The sequence below is a fragment of the Scardinius erythrophthalmus genome (assembly GCF_964197995.2).
Source record: "Scardinius erythrophthalmus genome assembly, chromosome: 5".
Lineage (NCBI taxonomy): Eukaryota > Metazoa > Chordata > Actinopteri > Cypriniformes > Leuciscidae > Scardinius > Scardinius erythrophthalmus.
In genome coordinates this window covers 1,082,144-1,104,643 of record NC_138225.1, presented here as the reverse complement: position 1 = coordinate 1,104,643, position 22,500 = coordinate 1,082,144, and the positions used below count along the sequence as shown (strand labels likewise).

Sequence of the window (22,500 nt, the reverse complement as noted above, 5' to 3'; positions counted from 1 at the left end):
TCACACACACACACAAACTCACTCACACACAAACTCACTCACACTCACATGAGCTTTGAGGGACTTATTCTGTAAATGTGTTTCCGTCGTTGTTAATGCTTATCGGATCCGCCTCAATTGAGTGAATACGTTTTGTACTTTTTTGTGTCTCATGGAAGCTTGTTTCCGCCACAGAATAAAAAATAAAATAAAAAAATATCTTTTTATCTCAGAATTGCATGATATAAAGTCGCAATTATGACTTTTCTCAGAATTGCATGTTTATATCTCGCAATTCTGACTTTTGTATCTCGCAATTGTGAGATAAAAAAGTCGCAAATATATTAAAATGTTTTATTCTGGGGCGGAAACGAGCTTTCAGAGCATCTTGTAGTTTCCATCAAGCATTTATATCCCAAAATGCACCACTGTCTAACTATTTAGTACAAACCTGGTAAGAATGGTGGCCAGTGGAGGAGAGCCTTGTCTTGCCCTCCTATAAACTACTTCATATGAAATAAAATAACCCTTGCCAATTCCAACCAATCATTCAATGTCAGCTGAATATAACAAATAATATAACATAATATAAGCTCTATATGGAGCAAACGAGCTGTTCCTCTGGGTCCTAAAGTCAGTCACCTTCAGTGTGCATCAGATACACATGTAGACATTATAAAATCATTTTTAGGTAAAGTTTTAGCATTTTTAGTTTGAATTTTGAGCATTTTTAGGTGTTTCTATGTGAACTGAAGCATTCCCCGCATTACATTCATTCCTAAGGGGGTCAAATTGAGCCGAGAGAGAAGGATTTGTTACTTTTTTAAATTTCAACCACAAAACTCCTCGAATCCATTAAAAAATGTTTTGTGTATTCGTGGTTCAAGTGCGACAAAAGTCCTGGGGTCTTGGACCCTCTGATGAACACTCAATTTTTAACATTTAAAAAGCCTTGTCTTGCCCTCCTATTCCAACCAACCACTCAGTGTCAGCGGCTGGACAGTGTTCAGACTCACAGTATTGGCCAGATCCAGGTAGTTTCCGCTCAGAGCGGATGAAGGCTTCGACAGGAGCTTGTGGAGCCCGGATGAAGGCTCGAGAAGCTTCTGGAGTAACGGCGAGCTCGGATTGGCTTGCGTCGGGGACTGGAGATCTGGACTCTGTAAATCTCGGACCCCAGAGTCAAACTCCCAGCTCTCTCGAGCGCCTGCGGGAACCACACAAGACTTCAGACACGAGCTGAACACACACCGCCAACATAAGCATCACTCAAGACTAGTGGTGTAATGATCCCCTCACGTCACGATTCGATACGATATACGATACTGAACTCACGATAGTATTACTGCGATACTCCAAGACACATGGGAAAAGGTTAACAAAAAATGCACTGTTGATTAAAATGTTAAATTTGGTGTTACATTGTGTGTGTAAATGAATAGACTTTTGGACTTGGTGCTGAAACCCAAAGCACAGGACAATAGAGACGCCAGAATAACAATATTCATGATTCTGAAGATGAAAATACTGAATTATTTTAGACAAACATGCTTGAACTCTTTCAGTGACTAGATATATTTAAAATAATGTAAGACACTTTTTACTGGTAACATCAGACATGTGGCATTATCAGGACCCACAAATACTCCCCCACTGCATTATTATACAGTAGTTTAATGTAGTACTGACACTAAAACTCTGAAAACTTGAATTTTTACACACACAATAATTTTTATTTTGGGTGAACTATACACTATACATATTGTTGCAGTTTTGTATTGCGATATATTGTTACAGCCCTACTCAAAACTGAACTAAAACAGAGACAAAAGCTCTGGATTGGGAACTATAGGAGGTGTGGTATCCTGACTAAAACTCAGCCATGAAATCACAACAATGTGCATTCTTAGGGACGCACGATATATCGGCCACCAAATCAGTATCAGCCGATATCGGTTCATTTTTAATATATTAGAGCCGATAAATAATGTATTATGTCCTTCAGCTGAGACTCTTCAGATGCGCACTGTTCAACATGATGATTATGATTTGCTTGAAATCACAAAAAGGAAAATACAGTTCTGTCATATCGGCTACATAACATTATCATGAGAACATTATAATTGTGTGTTTGAGACGTGGATTTTACTGGTGAGACTTTTGCTTTTGTAATCAGACTCTTAAAAATTATATCAAAATCTGGATTTAGATTTATCAGCCGATATATCGGTTATCGGCTTTCAAATATGAAGAATTATCGTATCAGCCAAAATGTTCATATCAGTGCATCCCTATGCACTAGGTTACATTACTTTTTCTGCATGAATTAATTTCCTATTCATTTAAAAAAAAAAATTCATATTCACATTTGAGATGACGTTAGAAGGGACAGTTAAAAGGACTGTCATCATTTGCCCACCCTCCAAAAGATATTTTGACGAATGTTTCCTTTTTTGGGTGAACCGTCCCTTTGAGGCTCGAGATCTGGACAAGGAAAGTCTCATACCTAAACTGTTCTCGCTGCTGGTCGGCCAGGAGGCGACACGTTCCCGAAGTTTCTTCTCCTCCGAGTCGCCGGAGAGAGACAGTTGTCCTTCTTCTTTCCGGATCTCTCCGACCAGTTGCATGCGACAGCGTGTGAAGTCTTCGAAGGAAATCTTTCCTCGCTCGTCGGCGCCGAGCTGAGCCATGATCTCTGCCACCGCGCCCTCCATGTTCAGCTGCCGGCACACCATCAGCAGATCATTCCTGGGGGGGGGGGGGGGGGGAGAGAGAGAGAGAGAGAGAGAGAGAGAGAGAGAGAGAGAGAGAGAGACACTTGAGATTCAAGAGAGTGGCTTATTTTAGGGATGCACCGATATGAACATTGTGGCCGATAACCGATAATTCTTTATATCTGAAAGTCGATAACCGATATATCGGCCGATAAATCTAAATCCTGATTTTTATATAATTTTTGAGAGCCTGATTACAAAAACAAAAGTCTCACCAGTAAAATCCACGTCTCAAACACACAATTATGATGTTCTCATGATAATGTTATGTAGCCGATATGACAGGCTTGCGCTGCACATGTTGCACTGAACTGTGTTTTCCTGTTTTGAAGTGATTCCAATCATATTTCAAGCAATTCATAATCATCATGTTGAACAGTGCGCATCTGAAGAGTCTCAGCTGAAGGACATAATACATTAATCATCAGCTTTAATATATCAGACAAAGTTTCTTATAAGGCCGATAACATTAAAAATGAACCGATATCGGCCGATACCGATGTGCCACGCATCTCTAGCTTATTTACATTTGCAGTCGCCCCAAATTGTACAGATTGGACATTTCAGTCAAAAAAGCACAAAGAGTGTGTCTGTGTCTGCAGGATATTATCTCACAACTGAACTAACTTCATCATTAACTACGACAGACAAGAAGACAGAGACAAGACTTTCAAATGTTTTATTTTTTAAGAAATTCAAACAGTCATTACCGTGATCATCTCTTCTTCTTTACTACTAGTTATAGCAGCAAATGAACATCAGGAATGTTGTGTCACGCTCAAGACGTTGATCTACTAACTCTCCTGTCTGGTTAGTCGGACAAAATGGAATATTATGCATACGTGATTTGAGCGAAATATAATAGTTCTGTATTAGTTTCATGACTTGAACACATGATATGCTGTAGCCTAATACTGAACTAGATCTATTCTTTTTCATGCTTTGTCAAATGTTTTGCTTGTAAAGTATGTTTGTGTCTTACTTCACTATAAATTACACTTGCATTGAGAACTAACTTCATCACTTTAGCTTTGACAATCTTTTGCTGATGTTCCACAATCATGAAATGCCACAACACTGTCTTTATTTGCATCTCTAGATCTAGTTTGTTTTATCAAGTTCTTTCAATCAAACTTCTTTCTGGTTGTGTTTGTGCAACTTTCTTAACACTTAATGACACTTGCTTTGAATCTAACGCAACGACATTTTTTAAGATGGAGTCTATAATATAAATATATTTTATTACACTGAAAGAATGTTTTTCAGACTAAAAAAAATCACTAATATCAGAAATGACAGGAATGCATGCATGCAAAAACTAACAAACATAATAATATATATACAAATATATTTGTGTGTGTGTGTGTGTGTGTGTGTGTGTGTGTGTGTGTGTGTTGGGGTCCCAGACAGGATTTCTGTCATTAAGTTTCAAGTAAAGATAACCTACTAAGATCTCGTGTCTTTGATTTGTCTTGCAAAGCCCAGTAACTCAGTGATGAGATGAGGATTTTACACCAGCTATCATTACATTAACACCATAAGAATCACTCCTAAATAGAAAACAACATTCAACATAGAATTGCATTCAAATATGTATATTCAAAAAGTGAGCAGATTCAAGTGTTCCAGTACAGAACAAGTTCATAAACATAAACAAACCGCAAAGTTTAGCGGATGATGAAACATTTCCTGTCACTTCCGACACCGCGAACGCGCTTCTGACAGCTTTAACTCCACGCAAACTAACTTTACACGCGTTTATGTGTGTGTTTTTCACGAGTTAAATCGTGACATTGTTGCAGCAGTCTCACTAAAACGCGCGTGACGTCAGCGCGCGCGTCCGCAGCTCAGCCTCGCGACTCTTTATATGAGTTTCTCCTGCAGAACGAGTGAGTTTAGTGTGTTTTCTGACCGGTTTATGTATCCGTCTCCGTCCCCGTCGCACGTCTGGAAGAGCCGACGCACGCGTTCCTCCTCCGCGGTGCTGTTTGACGCGTCGCTGCTGCCGCTGCTGCCGCTCACCTCCGACGCCATCATCAACGCGCATGCGCAACGCAGGGCACGCGCACAAACACACGCGCTTCACACTCACTGCTGTGTCTAGAGCTGCATATTCTTTACAATTAGTGAACATATGATCAAACATAAAAGATATTATATTACCACTACGAAATCCCAACACAATATATGTTGCACAATACACCTAGTGACTTGAAACTGTTTTTGCAAAATTAGTCAGTAATGACACTAAACGTTTAGATACCAGTGAAAATACACAATTCTCCAGTCCAGTACCACAGCTAAAACTATTATCCTAACTAATATAAATTTAAAACGTTATTAATGACAAGTAAACAATCAGTAATAGCATAAGAAAAAATAATCATATTACAAGCAAAAGCACGAATAAATATAACAATGATACAAATTAAATAAACAGTTATTTTCAGGTAGATCTAACAGAAATTAATAAAGTAAGCAAATGTAATAAAAAAAACACTGCATATAGTCTTCACTGTATAAATTAACCGTAGATTAAGTAAGGGTTAATGCCCGACGAGGCGTGGGTTGCCTCCGCCAAAGTCCATTAATACCTGACAATGGACACCTCGTCGGGCATTAACCCGCTTATACCATGGTCACTTGCCAAATAACACATTTTTAAAACATTAGTTTATATTTTAATTAGTTTTACAATCGGAATCTAAAGTTACAAGTTACAAACAATAACTTGGTTTCCTTGGTTACGCCTGACGGTTTATTTAGGTGTACATTATCACTTTTTAACGGACACCCTGCAGCCAATCAGAATCGAGTATTCACCCAGACCATGGTATAATCCTAATTAAAGTTATTCAGTCGAGAACAGTTAGTGATTTATTTCTGTGTTTAGTTGTTTGATTAACAGTAAAAGCACAGCAGGAATATTAGGCTGCTATCACTTTAAGAGCGAACGCACTGATCTAATACACTGATACTGTTACACACACACGTTTACTGTTCACATTCACTGAAGACATTATCCAGTGTTTACTGGGAAACTCACTGATTTCTGACATCATGACAATGCAGATTTTACTCTCATTTGGTGCTTGGCAAGTGTTAATTTAGGCCCTGTGTATATATATATATATATATATACTCGTGTGTGTGTGTGTGTGTGTGTGTGTGTGTGCGTGTGTGAGTGTGTGTGTGTGTGTGTGTGTGTGTGTGAGTGTGTGAGTGTGTGTGTCAGGCTTGTGCAAAATTCAGAATTTCAGAATTGGCCTCCATTCAATTCATGAATTGGAATTGGAATTGAATTGACTCCGCCCCACAGGACGTTGAATTGAATTGACTCCGCCCCACAGGACGTTGAATTGAATTGACTCCGTCCCACAGGACGTTGAATTGAATTGACTCCGCCCCACAGGACGTTGAATTGAATTGACTCCGCCCCACAGGACGTTGAATTGAATTGGAATTGGAATGACAGGAAGTGGAATTAAATTCATGGCAATTCAAAGAAATTCCACACAGTCACACAACAGAAAGAATGTGTTGAGTCTCGCATGCATTCAGTGTTGGGAAGGTTACTCTGGAAATGTTATTGCTTACTGTTATTAGTTACCCATTATAAATGTGGTTTGGATTACTTTATTTGGATAACTTTATCAATGCAAAGCACTTTCGTTTTAAGTTGATTAGTAACTAATTGAATTAAACATTTTACCTCAGTAATACAACTAAATACAATTACAATAAATCAAATTTAATTACTTGTTCTGTGACTAGAGCTTTTAACATTCATTGCTGGGGGAAAACATATCCTTTTAATGTAATCTGTACAAGTAGTTCAAACTAATATCTTTTGAAGAGTTCAGATGCAAAAGCCTCTGAGTGCCATCTGAACTTTTCTTCTAAAAGAGCATTTTTATCAAGCTCGTATATTTAAGTTCAGTAATTTCACTTAAATAGCAATGAAAATTACTTATTAATTGTCATTTAAGTGAAATTACTGAACTTAAATATACGAGCTTGATAAAAATGATCATTCTAGAAGATTTCAGATGGCACTTAGGCTTAGGCAATCATATCTGACATATACTGTAAAGCTTCATTGTTAAACACTTCACTTAAAATATGTATATGAATTTCATTGAATTTTTATTGAATTGCAATTCTGCTTCCTTTAATTCAAATTCGAATTGTAATTCTAGATCCTGTTTTTGACATCAATTCAAATTCTGAATTGTGCACAAGCCTGGTGTGTGTGTGTGTGTGTGTGTGTGTGTGTGTGTGTGTATTGAGGCGCAGATCCTTCATCAGATCTGGAGTGTGTGTTTGAGTGTGAGTGAGTGTGTGTGTGTGTGTGTGTGTATCGAGGCGCAGATCCTTCATCAGATCTTGAGTGTGTGTGTGTGTGTGTAATATTTGTATATTATTCAATTCTCTTATATAACACTGGTTTTGTCAAGCCAATGTATCAAGAGTGCTATTGGTTGCCCTTTGACCCCACATGCGGTTCATTCAGAGAAATCACTTCTGATCACGTGTCAGTATTTAGTCATTGCGCAACTCTTTTCTGGCAGGAGACAGAGAATAAAGGCAGAAAGCAGTCAAGAGGCCGAGACACTAGAGGAGGTCTGAGCGAGAGTATCAGACGAGCCACGAGAGCCAAACACAATAATAGGAAGCTTTTAAAAAGCAGCGAGACCCTCTTAAAACATTCCTGACCAGAGATCAGAACACAAACACCGGCCGTCCGTCCAGAGCAAGAGCATGAGTGGAGGAAACAGAGGAACGGCGAGTAGTGGAGCGGCTAAGTGCTTATGTTTGGCAGAATCGTTCAGTTTATGGTACAAGTGTGAAAATTGGCATGAGCAGTCTCCATGGGTCACTTGACCAGAAAATTGTCCGAGCCACTTGAAATTTCAAGATGGCGGCCATTTTTCAAGATGGCCACCACCTTAGTGGAGCAATTAGGCTTAAGAAATCATTTAGTTGGTGATACAAGCATGAAAATTGCCATGAGCCTAATTGACCCTTCGCAGGGAGCTTGATTGACAGGCGATCTGACCAATCATACTTCGCCATCCACCATTTTGTCCGACAAAGCAGTCAGGAGAGTTAGTGGATTAACGTTGGAAGATTTGAACTTGAAAAACGGAGTGTACTGACACCTTTCTGTGGTTAAAACAACATTCCTTCTTATGTTTGTTCATGTTTACTTGAGGCTATAAATTAACTAGAAGGAAGAGATGATCGGTTCACGAGCAGCTTTAACTGATGCTCTACAGCGATCTGTCACGACACATTAAAGAGCAACAAAATGGTAATTATTGTTTAAATTTCTTTTAAAAAATGACCAAATTTGAAAGGTGAGACTTTGTTTAATATGTTTAATATCAAACGTAACCGAAAAGTAACCTGCTCTGTCCTGTCTGTCAGCGTGTTGTCAGTCTCCTCTGCTCCGCGATGTATTTTTCACTGCGTGAGAACATGGTGTGGCGTGAGAACGGCGTAGCTTGTCGGACATAGCGACAGTAACTAAGGGGGGCGGGTCTTTGCGAAGGGTCAATTGCTCCACTTAGGTGGTGGCCATCTTGAAAAATGGCCGCCATCTTGAAATTTCAAGGAGCTGTAGGTGGCTTATTGTCTAGTGACCATCAGAGACTGCTCATGTCAATTTTCATGTTTGTATCACCAAATAAACCACTATATCACTTAACTGCTCCACTAAGGTGTCGGCCATCTTGAAAAATGAAAAATCTTGAAATTTCAAGTGGCTCGGACAATTTTCTGGTCAAGTGACCCATGGAGACTGCTCATGCCAATTTTCACGCTTGTATCATAAACTGAACGATTATATCACTGAGCCGCTCCACTAGAGGGAGGAAGCGCGGGTCAGAGTTCAGGACCTCGTCGTCTATCAACTTATCTGTGTATCCGTAGCCTACTTATATATTTTTATAGTTATTATTCAAATTATTTTATTTTCAGTTTTTACATTTTTATTCATTTTGTTATGTGCTTTTGTCATTTTAATTTTTTTTTGTTCTTTTTAAATATAACTATTTAGGTTTAATTTATTTTTATTTCAGTTTTAGTTTTTATTTGAAATTAATTTTAGTGCTTTATCTTAAATCTCAGTTAATATATACATATATATATACATATATATTATTTAATTATTTATTATATATATTATATATTATTTGCTTTATTTCACTTAACACAAATGTTTTAATATTTTTAATTTTAGGTACCAATATTAACCCTGCTGTGTATAATCCTGAACTATATGCTTTACTTTAAATACAAATTTATATTTTGTTTTATTTAAATAAATAAATTCTGATGAAAATGTGTGTGTGTATATATATATATATATTTAGCTTTATTTCAATTAACAAAATTTTTCAAATTTTTAATTTTAGGTAATGATTATGTGTATTTAGTTTTATATGTTTATATATATATATATATATATATATATATATATATATATATATATATATATATATATATATATATATATATATATATACATTCATGCATTGATATATTCATATACATTCACACACACTTACAGTCATGGTAAGAATCTTGATAAACATGATCAAAGAAGGCTGTAAATGCTCCTTTTAATCTTTTATTTTAAAAAATCCACAAAAACCAAACCTTTTATTGAAGTAAAACTAATTAATGTGAGCAAAAATCTCATTATGAAATAAATATTTTTCCAGAGTCCTTCACATCAGTGTCAGGCTTTCAAAGACAATCTAGGATGTCGAGGAACGTCTCGTTTTTAAAGTTTAATTACAAGCTGTTCACAAATTGAATATACAAAAGTGATTAACTTCTTACATACAGCCTCTTCTAACAGACATGAGCTGAAACTCACACAATCCCCACTCTGATCTCAAGTCTTTAACAGCAGTGGTGCGGTGAGCGTCCTGCAAACGTCGCTGTGGTTCATTATTAAACTCTGAATAATCCTGTCTGGGACTGACAGAGAAACAGAGATCAGCAAACAGAGTTTATTACTCCAACTTAAACTGTGAAAATGCATCAAAAATGGTGAAAAACGAGATACTTTTCATGAAAGAACTCGGGAATGTCGTCATTCCATTGGAAAACACTATAAAAAGGCTGTAAAGTGTGAGTTCAGCGAGTGTTTATTTGACGGTTTTGCTGATGTTGCTGTATCCGGCTCCGACACACGTCATCAGGATCTTCTCTCCGCCTTTACACTCGTCTTCTCCGGGCTTCTGCGGGTCCATCTTGAACATGATCTGGAAGAAGTCTCGGATGTGTCTCAGGAACTCGATCCTGCGGTGGAAAACGGACAGAAGACGAAGGGAATTCAACATGAGCACGACATGTCCAACAAACACGGTAAAAATAACTCTGTTTACCTGCATGTCATGTGACCATAAACCAACATCAGAGCTGAACTGTGAACCAGTGTTATTTTACTATCATTGACATACTATTATAGCTTTTATTCATATACTGAATTTCACATTTTCAAGTTTAAGTATTTCTGTTGTGTGTTTTTGTCATTTTTGGCAGTTTTAGGAGTTAATATGTCTATATAAGTTTATTTTTTATTTCAGTTTTAGTTATTTTAGTACAATTAAGTTAAACTAATACAAAAATAGAAATACTGCTTTGGCAATCAGCAGAAATTTTGACATTTTATTTTATTTTAGTAAACCTTTACTTTTTTTAATGGTTTTAATTTTAGTTAAATATAATAACATTGTCGTGAACACGTGAATGTGTCTTTAAATTATTGGAAAATTACATATTTTATGTTAAAGGGGTTCACCGAAATAAACATCTTCAAAAGCAGGTTTTTTATTTAAATACTAAAACAAAAATATTAAAATAACAAATGATATACACATAAAAAAAATGTTAACTAATAAAATAGTAAAAACTACAAAATTACTAAAAAATGTACTTAAAGGTAAAATATAGAAATAAAAACTGAACTGAAACGAGTCGTCAGTAATTCAGTCTCACTTCCTGCTGAATCTGTGTAGGTTTGTAACTCATTTGCATAATGCCAGCCGATTGGCTGAGCAGCGTCTCTAAGCCCCGCCCTCAAACACTAGTTTATCTGAGACTGGAAGAGTTTGGTTCGTGTTGTTCATGTCGAGAAGAACAAAGCAAATCCACTTTGAGATTGATACGGTAAAACTCACGCCATCGTTACTGTTCGTATCACTGTGTGTCGAGACAGTCATCGCTATTATACACACAAAGTGATAATCAGGAGATAAAAAAGTTAAATATTTATAAAATTAATACATGCTAGTCATAATTATGATTAAAGAGTCAAAATTAGGATAAATTGATAGGATAAATAAAAGTTGATATTACTTTGTCTCAAGTCAGAATTTTTACATTTTAATGTCATAATTATGATCTTTCAAGTCAATTTAGTGTCATGCATTTTAAGTCAACATTTTATAATTTTGACTTAATTATAACTGTCATATTTGACTTGTCAATTTCGTCTTTTCACGTCTCAAGTCAGAATTTTGACACCGTCATCATTTCAACTATCATAATGACACTTTATGACTTAATTATATCTTATGTGCCATAATGTCACATTTTTGACTTTACGACTTCACTCAGAAGAATTTTGACTCAAAATTTCAACCATAATGTCATCATTATGACCCTTTTTTTGTCAGAATTTCAACTTGTTGATGCAATTTTGACAAGTCAGTTTTGACTTATTTACTTAAGTCATAATTTTGACTTTGTATCAGAATTATGACTATCAGATCCAGATATGATAATGAGCGTTTGGTTTCTGCCCAATCACAGCAGACTGGGCCATCCGACCAATCAGAGCAGAGCAGCTCTCAGAGAGGCGGGGTTTAGAGAGACTGAAGTGTTCAGACACTGAGAGGAAAGAGCTGACGCTGGAGATTATGAGGACATTACAGTGTTTTTGATCTTGGATGCGTGTGAACCTGTTGTAGGAGACGCTAAACAACATTAGCAGCCTTTAAAATAGCACAATACATACACATGAAGCAGGACTCCATGGAGAGCCGATCCACTGGAGCTCAAACATGTGTTGGCACCGTCAATCTTCAGTTATCATAGTACTGTACTTGACAGGCACACAGCACCGGTACCATGATAACTGAAAATGGACAATTCATGACGGATGGAGTTCGTCACCGGATCCGGACACAGACGCAATGCAGAACGGGAATATGATCATTCGGGGGAAAGAAAGTCATTCAAACGGCAGAGCTTTTCTCTCTTTCCAGTCCAAATACCTAAACATTCTTAAATCAAGATGCATTTACTAAAGTAGTAAAATGCCATAAGATATTATGTCTCGTTTTAACATTATTTTTCTGACCCCATTGCCGGATAATTTGGCTTTTTTGTAAACAACAACTCACTTAATTTTGATTTATTTCCCTAGAAAACAAGTCATAATATCTAATATCATTTTACTCATCTAGTAAATGCATCTTGATTTAAGAATGTTTAGATAGTTGGACTGAAAACACTTCTAGACAGAAATACTGAGTGAGAAAAGCATGTTTTGCCGTGTATAGCATCATGACAGACTTCTTCTCTTAATCAACTATTTGAATTTATAATATTCCACCATCCAAACGGATTCTGTAAGTTTTTCTTTAATGACATCACAGCAAAAATCACTTCCAATGAAAGATGTTTGTGTGTCACATCCCATCTGTGTGTGTGTGTGTGTGTGTGTCACTGATGAACTGATAAAGTCTGATGGACTTATTTTCTTGGTGTCCATGGTCATTTCTTCTAATGAGAAAGAGTTAAAGTCCCCCTGTGGTGTAAAATGTAGTTTATGTGTCTATGTGGTGTTTTTAATCTGCTTTAAGACAAACCATGTGTAAATTCATAAGTCGACAGCATTGCTGAGTATTTCCTCCTTAAAACTGCAGTGAACCAAAGACAGTCTCAAAAACACGCTTTGAAATCGCTGGTGTTTCTGACGTCACAAACTACCTTGCAACCAATCAGATCAACGTGTGATCGTCAACCAGTGGATCTCTGAGCTGAGGGAGTGAGTGGAGGCGGGGCTCATTTGCATATTCATAGAACCGCGTATACTAAATGAGGCAAGAGTGTCGAGTTACATTTAAGGCATGAAGTTTTTTTCAAGGAAAAAACATTTAAATATGACATTGTAGTGATCAAAGATGAGTTATAAGGGATAAAATGATTGACTACAGGGGGACTATAATGGAAGAGCACGGATGTCAAACTGATAGTAAAAGGAAAGATACCAGTCTCTCTGGATCACTGGGAAAAGCTTCACAAATGACATTTGATTCTTTTTGTACTTGGCTTGAACACTTGATATTGCTGTCAGATCCCATCTGTGTGTGTGTGTCCTTACGTGTAGGGCGAGAGCGGTCCTAACAGGGTTTTAGAGACGTCTTGTTGGCCTAACGTCATGTACAGGAGAGCCAAGCTCTGATTGGTTGAATCCACACATCCGCCCTGCAGATTAAAGAGAGGAGGTTCAGAATCAAGAGGTTATTATGGGTAACTAAAACAACATAATCAGTAAAAAACTATAAACATTAACCCTTCCCTGCCATTGACAGAATTTTACATGTAAAAAATAAATAAAAATAAAATAATTGTTACTTGAAACAACATTAAATAAAGCTACATTTATTTCAGCTTGCTTTTTTAGTTTAACTTGACGCACTAAAATTACACACAAAAATAAAAACTATAAACATTAACCCTTTCCCAGCCATTGACAAATTTTAAGCAATCCATGTTTTTACTGTTATACGGTAGGGGGCGCTATTCTATATTGTCTGAAAGAGTAAGATAACACATTACGTAATCTTGAATGATAATAACAGTCACATCTCTTCTCTTCTCTGATGACGAGGGCGGAGCTATACCCTGTCACTCACATGAGATCAGCCAATAGCAAACCACAACCATCCAATCATCTCCCACAGACACAATCAAGCCCCGCCCACATTTGTTGTTGTTTGCGAAGCCATTTCACGCAGATATACGGCCGAAAAAACCAGTGCAACTTCCATTTCATGCTGATTTTAAATAAACTGATGGTGCTGATCACTGGGAGAATGTCGGATATTCAGGCCAACGTTCCTCAAACACGGATCCACACTTTTCTAACTTCAGTCCGAGACAGAAAAGCTGCTTTGAGGCGGATTCATTTACTCTAGATCAGACTGAAGATGACTGAATCACCACATAAAGCTCAAAAATACAAAACACATGTATAGTTTGATCCATATTTGAACAATATTCACTTTAACCCTCACAAAACGACACAATCACACGGTAACACCACTGTACCTGTACATAATCCTCCACGGCACTGGATGCTTAAACTAAATGCATTAATAAGCAATACACTCGTTACAGTATATTAATCTGTTAACAGTTAGATTAATAAATGCTTTAAACTATTTTCATTGCTAGTTCATGTTAACTAATGTTAGTGTTTTACTGAATAAGTCTTTATTTAAAGAGAGTGTTTAGTAAATTACAAACTCGAGTGTAAAACCACAGAAACTTTAAACTTGAAGTGAATCCTCACCAAGAGAAGAGCCGAACACGTCCAGAAGAGACACTCACGTCCTGATCGTATGAATTATGAATGCTCAAATATTCCTAACGCCTCAGAGAGTATCATGACAGAGGTGGAAAATCCCGAACATTTCTCTCCAGTAAAGCCCCGAAAGCTCCCGAAACTCTTCACGTGATGTTCCTGTCATATTTCCCAGCTGATTCTCAAATGCAATTATCCGGGAAACACTGAACGACTTTGTCAAACTTGCATAACCACCGGCCGCATGTTTACAGGACATGAGATGTGCAGAGCGCGTCTGTGGGCACGGCATCTCTCAGCACAGACATCTTCATTCAGTCTGTTAATATCTGTCAACATCGCTCCTGCCGTTAATTAACGGGACCTTATTATTAACTTAACAATACGAGACAAAAATACGGCTAAAATACATTAAAGTTATATTTTTTTGTGAATGCATCAGTTAAACATGTCTTGATAAAAAATGTTGCCTGGGAAAGAATAAATTATATATTGCATAAATATTAAGCCTAATTTAGGATCCTTAAGATTTTATGCATTGTAACAATTTTCATTCAAAATATTTTCCCTCAAATTCCCTGTAACAGTAATTTTTTATTTATGTTATGGTAGTGTTTGATAATTTATTTAATTGATGCCTTTAATTTATGCTGAGCTAAAACTGTCAAATCGATACTAATCTAATATATATATATATTCTGTTAGATGCGATTAGTCGATTTGACAGCACTAATATATATATATATATATATATACACACTACTGGTAAAAAGTTGATCGGTAATAATTTTTATGCTTTTAAAAGAAGTCTCTTCTGCTCACCAAGGCTGCATTTATTTGATAAAAACAATAAAAAAAACGTAATCGGTTACTAACGTAACCTCGGTTCTCTCTAGAAGAGGGAACGAGTACTGCGTTTTATCAAAACGCTACGGGAAAAGTCTCTTTTCACGAAACACTGAAGCAAAAAATTATCCTTTAATTTTCATATATGTAAAACGCGTTGCGGCAGCAGCAGACAGCTATGGCGAGACGGCTTGCTCGCTCATTGGCTGCTCTGCGGCAACTGCTTAAGCCTATCGAGCGAGGCCTGGGATGACATCAGGCCAATGAGCCACTTCCCGCCGAAACGGGCGTGGCTTACCTCTATAAAAGGAGCTCGAGAAGGCTGACTCACTTGATTTTGATCGCCGAAGCGAACCAGAGTGAACCGTACGCACGGCAGAGAACGCAGTACTCGTTCCCTCTTCTAGAGAGAACCGAGGTTACGTTAGTAACCGAGTACGTTCTCTTACGAGAGTCCTCTCGTACTGCGTTTTATCAAAACGCTACGGGAACCCCTTGCAAAACGCCGTGCGTGCTGGGATAAAAACACTGATCACCGGAAGCTTTTTCAGGCATACAGTGCATAATCACCAGATAGACTCACACAGAGTCAGGGAATAAGGGGGGAGCCTTAATTCCCTAAACTTTAGCGTCGTAGAATAAACTTGTCCACAGACGCAAGTATAATCATCACATAGACAGGGTAGGGAACCTGAACTAATGCGGAAAATGTGGGTCTTACACAGTTCTGCCCAAGATAGTCGGTAGCGCATAGCGCATGAGTTTCAGCGGTCTGACTAGACGGCCGAACAGATTACACCGACAAAAGCTTAGCCTGCAAGGCGGGAACCTCTAGGTTATAAAACCTGATAAATGTAGACGGCGAGGCCCAGCCTGCCGCCGTACATATATCCTGTAGGGAAATCCCGCTGGACCAAGCCCACGAAGAAGCAACGCTTCTCGTAGAGTGCGCTCTGACTCCCAACGGGCATGGAATGCCCTTGGCAGTATAAGCCAGCGCTATGGCGTCAACTATCCATCTGGATAGACTTTGTTTCGAAACAGCCATTCCTTTGGAACGTCCACTGAACGAGACAAAGAGCTGCTCTGTCTGTCTGAAGACAGCAGAGCGGGACATATAAGCTCTTAAAGCCCTAACAGGGCAAAGAAAACTCGAGTCCCCCTCCTCACTCGATGCCGGCAGGGCAGCCAGGGATATAACCTGAGCCCGAAAAGGCGTGTTGAGGGATTTTGGCACATAGCCATGCTTAGGTTTGAGTATGACTTTAGAGTCATTAGGACCAAACTCCAAGCACGCCGGGCTCACAGAGAGCGCGTGCAGGTCGCCTATGCGCTTCACTGAAGCGAGAGCCATCAAAAACACTGTTTTGAAAGACAAATGTTTGAGGCTAATAGACTGGATAGGCTCGAAAGGGGCACCTTTCATGGCCGCTAGGACCGTAGAAAGGTCCCACAAAGGAACTGAAGGAGGTCTGGGCGGATTCAGTCTCCTAGCTCCCCTGAGGAAGCGGATGACTAAATCATTCCTTCCCAGCGACTGACCCAGCGTTGAACCAAAGAACGCTGAAATAGCCGCCACATACACTTTGAGCGTGGAAGGGGATCTGCCCTTATCCAACAGCTCTTGTAGGAAGGAGAAAACCTCCGTTACCTCACATTCGAGGGGTGAAATGCTCCGAGCTGTACACCAGCCGGAGAAAACCGACCACTTCGAAGCATAAAGCCGCCGTGTCGACGGTGCTCTAGCCTGAGTGATGGTATTCACGACTCCCTCTGTGAGACCAACGGGTATCCGTTGAGCACCCACACATGAAGGGACCACAGTTCCGGGTGTGGGTGCCAAATCGAGCCCCCGGCCTGCGAGAGGAGATCTCTCCTCAACGGCAGTGGCCATGGAGCGATATCTGCCAACTGCATCAGAACTGGGAACCATATCTGGTTCTCCCAGAACGGAGCTACAAGCAGGACTGGGCATTTCGTTTCCCTGACCCGTTCCAGCACCTGTGGCAGGAGGGAGACGGGGGGAAAAGCGTAAAACGGGCAGCGCGGCCACCTCCGGGACAGCGCGCTGTCGGTCTTTGAAAAGAACGCGGGGCAGTGCGCGTTTTCGCGGTACGCGAAAAGGTCCATCTCCGCTCTGCCGAATCTCTCCCACAACAGCCGGACTGTTTGTGGGTGTAGAGACCATTCGCCCGGGGGAACATTGTTCCTGGACAGTCTGTCTGGGCCCACATTCTGAAGCCCAGGTACATGCACTGCTCTCAGCGAGCGTAAGTTGTGCTGAGCCCATAATAGGAGGCGTTTCGCCAGCCTGTACAGGGATATGGATTTCAGACCGCCCTGGCGATTTATGTAGGACACCACAGCCATGTTGTCCGAACGGACTATGACGTGTTCGTCCTTGATGCGGGGACAAAAACGCGTCATCGCGTTGTGCACTGCCAGCATTTCTAGGCAGTTTATGTGTAGGAGCTTTTCTCGTTCCGACCACAGGCCGAAGAACGGTCTGCCCTCGAGCAGAGCTCCCCATCCCGAGGTGGATGCGTCTGTCGACACCATCCTCACTCTCGAGGAAGTCCCCAGGCTTACACCTGATTGGTACCAGTCGTCCGCCGTCCAAGGCGCCAGGGCTGAAACACAGCTCTGATCGACCTTGAGGCGTAATCGACCGGTCGCCCACGCTCTGCGCGGTACCCGCGTTTTCAACCAGAACTGCAGCGGGCGCATGCGGAGCAGGCCCAGCCGGAGAACTGACGATGCTGAAGCCATGAGACCCAGCATCTTTTGAAACTTCCTGAGCGGGGTGACAGCGCCGCGGCGGAAAGACCTCGCCGCGCGCTGAATGATCAACACGCGCTGTGGTGACAGCCGCGCTGTCATAGACTGTGAGTCCAGAACGACGCCCAGAAACAAAATCGTTTGACTGGGGTTCAATGAACTCTTTGTCCAGTTGACTGTGATACCAAGATTCTCGAGGTGATCGAGTAAAATGGTTCTGTGCTCCACGAGCTGTGATCGTGATTGAGCTAGGATCAACCAGTCGTCCAAATAGTTCAGCACTCGCATGCCTCTGAGTCTGAGAGGAGCGAGCGCTGCGTCCATGCATTTCGTAAATGTACGAGGTGCCAGGGACAAGCCGAATGGCAGGACTGTATACTGGTATGTCTGACCCTCGAAGGCGAATCTCAAGTATCGCCTGTGGTGTGACGCTATTTGTATTTGAAAATACGCGTCCTTCAGATCTATTGACATGAACCAGTCTTCTCGGCGAACATGCGCGAGAATTTTGCTGGTTGTGAGCATTTTGAAACTGCGTTTCACCAATACTCTGTTCAACCGTCTTAGATCCAGAATGGGTCTGATACCGCCGTCCTTTTTGGGGACTAGAAAGTATCTGCTGTACAGTCCCCCTTCGCTTAGAGCTGGGGGAACGCGCTCTATCGCCCCTTTGCTTATCAGTTTTGATATTTCGGCTCGAAGTAGGTGAGCTACTTCCAACGAGACCGTAGTTTCGACGCGCGCTATGAAGCGGGGAGGGCGTCGACAAAACTGTAGCGAGAAGCCTCTCTTTATAATGCCTAGCACCCAGTCCGAAACCCCTGGGAGCGCTGCCTATGCTTCTGCATGGCTGGCTAGGGGCTGGATACGGAGCGCGCTCTGATCGCCGTGCGACAGAGGTGCTTCGGGGGATACAAACATAGGCGTTATGCCTGTGGCATTTGAGGCGGGGCGCGCGCTTAATACAGCGGGCGAGACGCTCGTCCTCGACCTTACTACAGTGCTTAGCTGAGTGAGGGAGGACTGAGAAAGTCTCATAGGACCCATGTGAGCGAGTAGATGTGGGCTGGGAGCGGGCACATTTACTGCTTTGGGCGCGGCGTCTGCCTGAGCAGAGCGCGCGCTCACAGTTCTCGTTTTTACAGAGAGCCTGTGATGTGTTAGACATAGTGTTCGTGGGCACTGGGAAGTGGGCACTCTCACTATGCTGGAAGCGCAATCGACCTGAGTCGATTTTATGTGCGCGGGCCCTACGTGTAGGGCTGTGCTTATGTGTAGTGATGGGCACTGAGGAGTGGGCATTTATAGCACCATCGGCCGTGGCCGGGACACCAGAAAATACACTCTTTTTGAGATTTATCTGGGTAGCCGTGAGAACGGCTTTTGTGTGCAGGCAAGCGGGCGGCAGTGCAGGCTTGCTCTCTGCAGAAAACACTGGAACAGTCGCAAACCTTGGGACTGAAACAGCGGGGCGCTTGGGTGGGAGGCCGGCCGCAACGGGACTCACACACCTGCGCTTTCCCAGGCTTGCTAGGACTTCTTCGGCACTTCTGGTTTTACCACAACCCTCGATCGCGGCCCGCGCGAAGAGGGGCGCCGGGCGCCGGACCGAGAGCGGGGCCTCGAGCTGCGCTGTTGTGGCTGCTGCGAAGAGGCGGCCGAAGGCGGGGGCTGAGGCTGAGAGCTCCGCGGAGTCCGTTTGTCACGAACCGCTGCAGAACTGGAGCGCTTCGGCAGGAAGTGCTTGAAGGCTTGAGACGCTTTCTGGGCCTCGGTAAATCTCTCCACGAACTCGGAGAGAGAAGAACCAAAAAGGCCGGTGGAAGACAGCGGGGCATCGAGAAACGCAGTGCGCTCGGAATCGGCCATCTCCGTGAGCGTCAGCCATAAGTGCCTCTCAGCGACAGTGGCGGAAGCCATACACCGTCCCATGGCTTGTGCGGCGGCTTTAGTAGCTCGGAGCGTGAGATCTGAAGCGCTCCTTAAATCCGCGATGCAGATAGCGTCAGGTCCCATCTCGTCCAGCTTACGGAGGAGATCACCCTGGTAAATCTGCAGCGTAGCCATGGTGTGTAGCGATGACGCGGCCTGCCCAGCGGCGGAGAAGATTCGCGCGAGCAGCGTCGACGTCATGCGGCAGGCTTTGGAAGGCAACACCGGTTTAGTCCGCCGTCCAGCAGAGGGCGGGCAAAGGTGGGTCGCTATCGCCTGTTCCACCGGCGGAAGAGAGAGGTAGCCTCGGTCACTGGCATTATCCAGAGAGGAAAATGCGGGTGACACAGATGAGCGCGTCCGCGCAGAGTAGGGCGCGTTCCAAGCCTTCGCAACTTCTTCATGTAACTCAGGAAGAAAAGGAGCGGGTTTAGATTCCGGAGAAGTGCGCTCACCAGGGAGGAAGCTACCATCCAGCCGGGTTCGAGAGGGGGGGCTCCGGTGCAGACCACTCGAGGCCGAGGCTCGCCGCGGCCAGCGCGAGTACCGGCATGAGCTCCGTCTCTATGTTGGCTCTCGTTGAGGGCTTGCGGGCAGGAGGCGCGAGATCCTCAGAGCTCGCCCAATCCTCGCTGCCTGAAGCTAGCAGAGAGCAGGAATCCTTCTCCCCCGACGCGGCCTCTGAACCGACTTCCTCTGATGAAGCGGCGGCAGACTGCGGGCGCTGGGCATCAGGAAGTGATTCGAGAGAGGCCGGTGAAGCTGGCGGGCGAACCGGCGAGCTTGGTCGGGCTGGAGCGGGTTCCGGGACCCGCTGCGAGCGGCGCTTCTTACGGCGCGGCATCGCGGCGGTGAATGCAGGCTTGGAAAAGGATGCCAGGCGAGTCCTCAGAGTCACCATCGGCAAAAGCTCGCAGTGAGGGCATCCGCCGTCAGCGAGCGCGAGCGCTGCATGGTCCTCACCCAGGCAGGAAACACAGATGACGTGTCTCCCTCGGTGAGTGGGGCTCGGCACGAGCCGCAGGAAGGCATCTTTAAAAAGACGCAGCTCTTTTAGGGGTGAGTGTTGCGGAGAACACACACACACACACAGAAAAGCAATAGTATGAAAGGATATAGGCGTCGGAAAGCGCAGCAGGTACGGCTGTAGAAGGCGGCGTTGGCCAGCTGCTTCGAGGGCTCGTCCCGCTGATGTGCTTGCTTCAAAGACGCTGCTTCCGTGATCCAGCGATGCGTGCGCTTCGCTGAAGAGATTAAAATCAAGTGAGTCAGCCTTCTCGAGCTCCTTTTATAGAGGTAAGCCACGCCCGTTTCGGCGGGAAGTGGCGAGGAGGGCGCGAAGCGCCCTCATTGGCCTGATGTCATCCCAGGCCTCGCTCGATAGGCTTAAGCAGTTGCCGCAGAGCAGCCAATGAGCGAGCAAGCCGTCTCGCCATAGCTGTCTGCTGCTGCCGCAACGCGTTTTACATATATGAAAATTAAAGGATAATTTTTTGCTTCAGTGTTTCGTGAAAAGAGACTTTTCCCGTAGCGTTTTGATAAAACGCAGTACGAGAGGACTCTCGTAAGAGAACAGTATTACTGTGAAATATTATGACAATTTAAAATGACTGTTTTGTATTTTAATATGTAATTTATTCCTGTAAATGTTCAGCATCATTACTCCAGTCTTCAGTGTCACATGATCCTTCAGAAATCACTCTAATATGATGATATGATGATCAAGAAACATTTATGATTATTATCAGTGTTGAAAACAGTTGTGTACAATTTTAACAGCACACATATATATATATGAGAAAGTTGAGGTAAAATGTTTCCATTTCCTAATAGAGACAGTTGGCCACAGGAGTGTAAAATTAATGTGAAAAGTTGAGGACTCTTACACTAGGCCACTGTACTGTACATGTGTGATTACGCTGGAGTGTTTGAGACGAGGCTTTTAATGCAGAGACTTTTGTCTGTTTACAGGCTATCAAAGTACATCAACATTTAGATTTAGATTTATCGGCCGATATATTGGTTATCGGCTTCAAATGTAAAGAATTATCAATTATCGGCCAAAATTTTCACATCAGCGCATCTGAACTGATCTGGACGATGACATTAATAATCATATAATTATCATTAATAACGGATGATCTTTACAACAGAACTGAGCGGACTTCAGCTGAACATTATTTGCCGCTGTGAGCGATTGTGTTGTAGAAGCGCTGTGGAAGTAAAGGTGAGCTGGTCGATACTCTCGGCATGACACACACACACACACACACACACACACACACACACACACACACACACACACACACACACACACACACACAAGGACACGAGTGTGTCAATGACCGGAAAGCCCTGCCAACACACACTCAATACAAACAACCGTATGCGTCATTCAGAAAAACACTCTCAACAACACACACACACACACACACACACACACACACACACACACACACACACAACCGTATGCGTCATTCAGAAAAACACTCAACAACAACAACAAGACACACACACACACACACACACACACACACACACACACACACACACACAACCGTATGCATCATTCAGAAAAAC

General features: G+C 42.1%; 2 protein-coding genes across 3 annotated transcripts in view; both read right to left on the bottom strand.

The window, feature by feature from the left end:
• mcc (MCC regulator of WNT signaling pathway) overlaps window positions 1-4,854 on the bottom strand; it is a 120,957-nt gene extending 116,103 nt beyond the window's left edge. The window contains exons 1-3 of the mRNA XM_081366182.1: window positions 4,666-4,854; window positions 2,486-2,727; window positions 996-1,186 (exon numbers count right to left, since the gene is read on the bottom strand). Of these exons, the coding sequence (XP_081222308.1) occupies window positions 996-1,186; window positions 2,486-2,727; window positions 4,666-4,790 (558 nt within the window). The 5' untranslated portion in view covers window positions 4,791-4,854. The remainder of the gene's footprint in view (window positions 1-995; window positions 1,187-2,485; window positions 2,728-4,665) is intronic.
• A 4,489-nt stretch (window positions 4,855-9,343) lies between these two features.
• The window catches only part of rcl1 (RNA terminal phosphate cyclase-like 1), a 35,106-nt gene continuing 21,949 nt past the window's right edge, over window positions 9,344-22,500 (bottom strand). Inside the window, exons 8-10 of one of the 2 annotated variants that reach the window (XR_014030240.1) lie at window positions 13,159-13,262; window positions 9,832-10,067; window positions 9,395-9,743 (exon numbers count right to left, since the gene is read on the bottom strand). Coding sequence is in view for 1 of the 2 variants with exons in the window: in XM_081366181.1 (XP_081222307.1) it covers window positions 9,914-10,067; window positions 13,159-13,262 (258 nt within the window). In the remaining variant the exon portion in view is untranslated. Of the gene's footprint in view, window positions 10,068-13,158; window positions 13,263-22,500 lie in introns of both variants that reach the window. The other variant, XM_081366181.1, reaches the window with a different exon arrangement.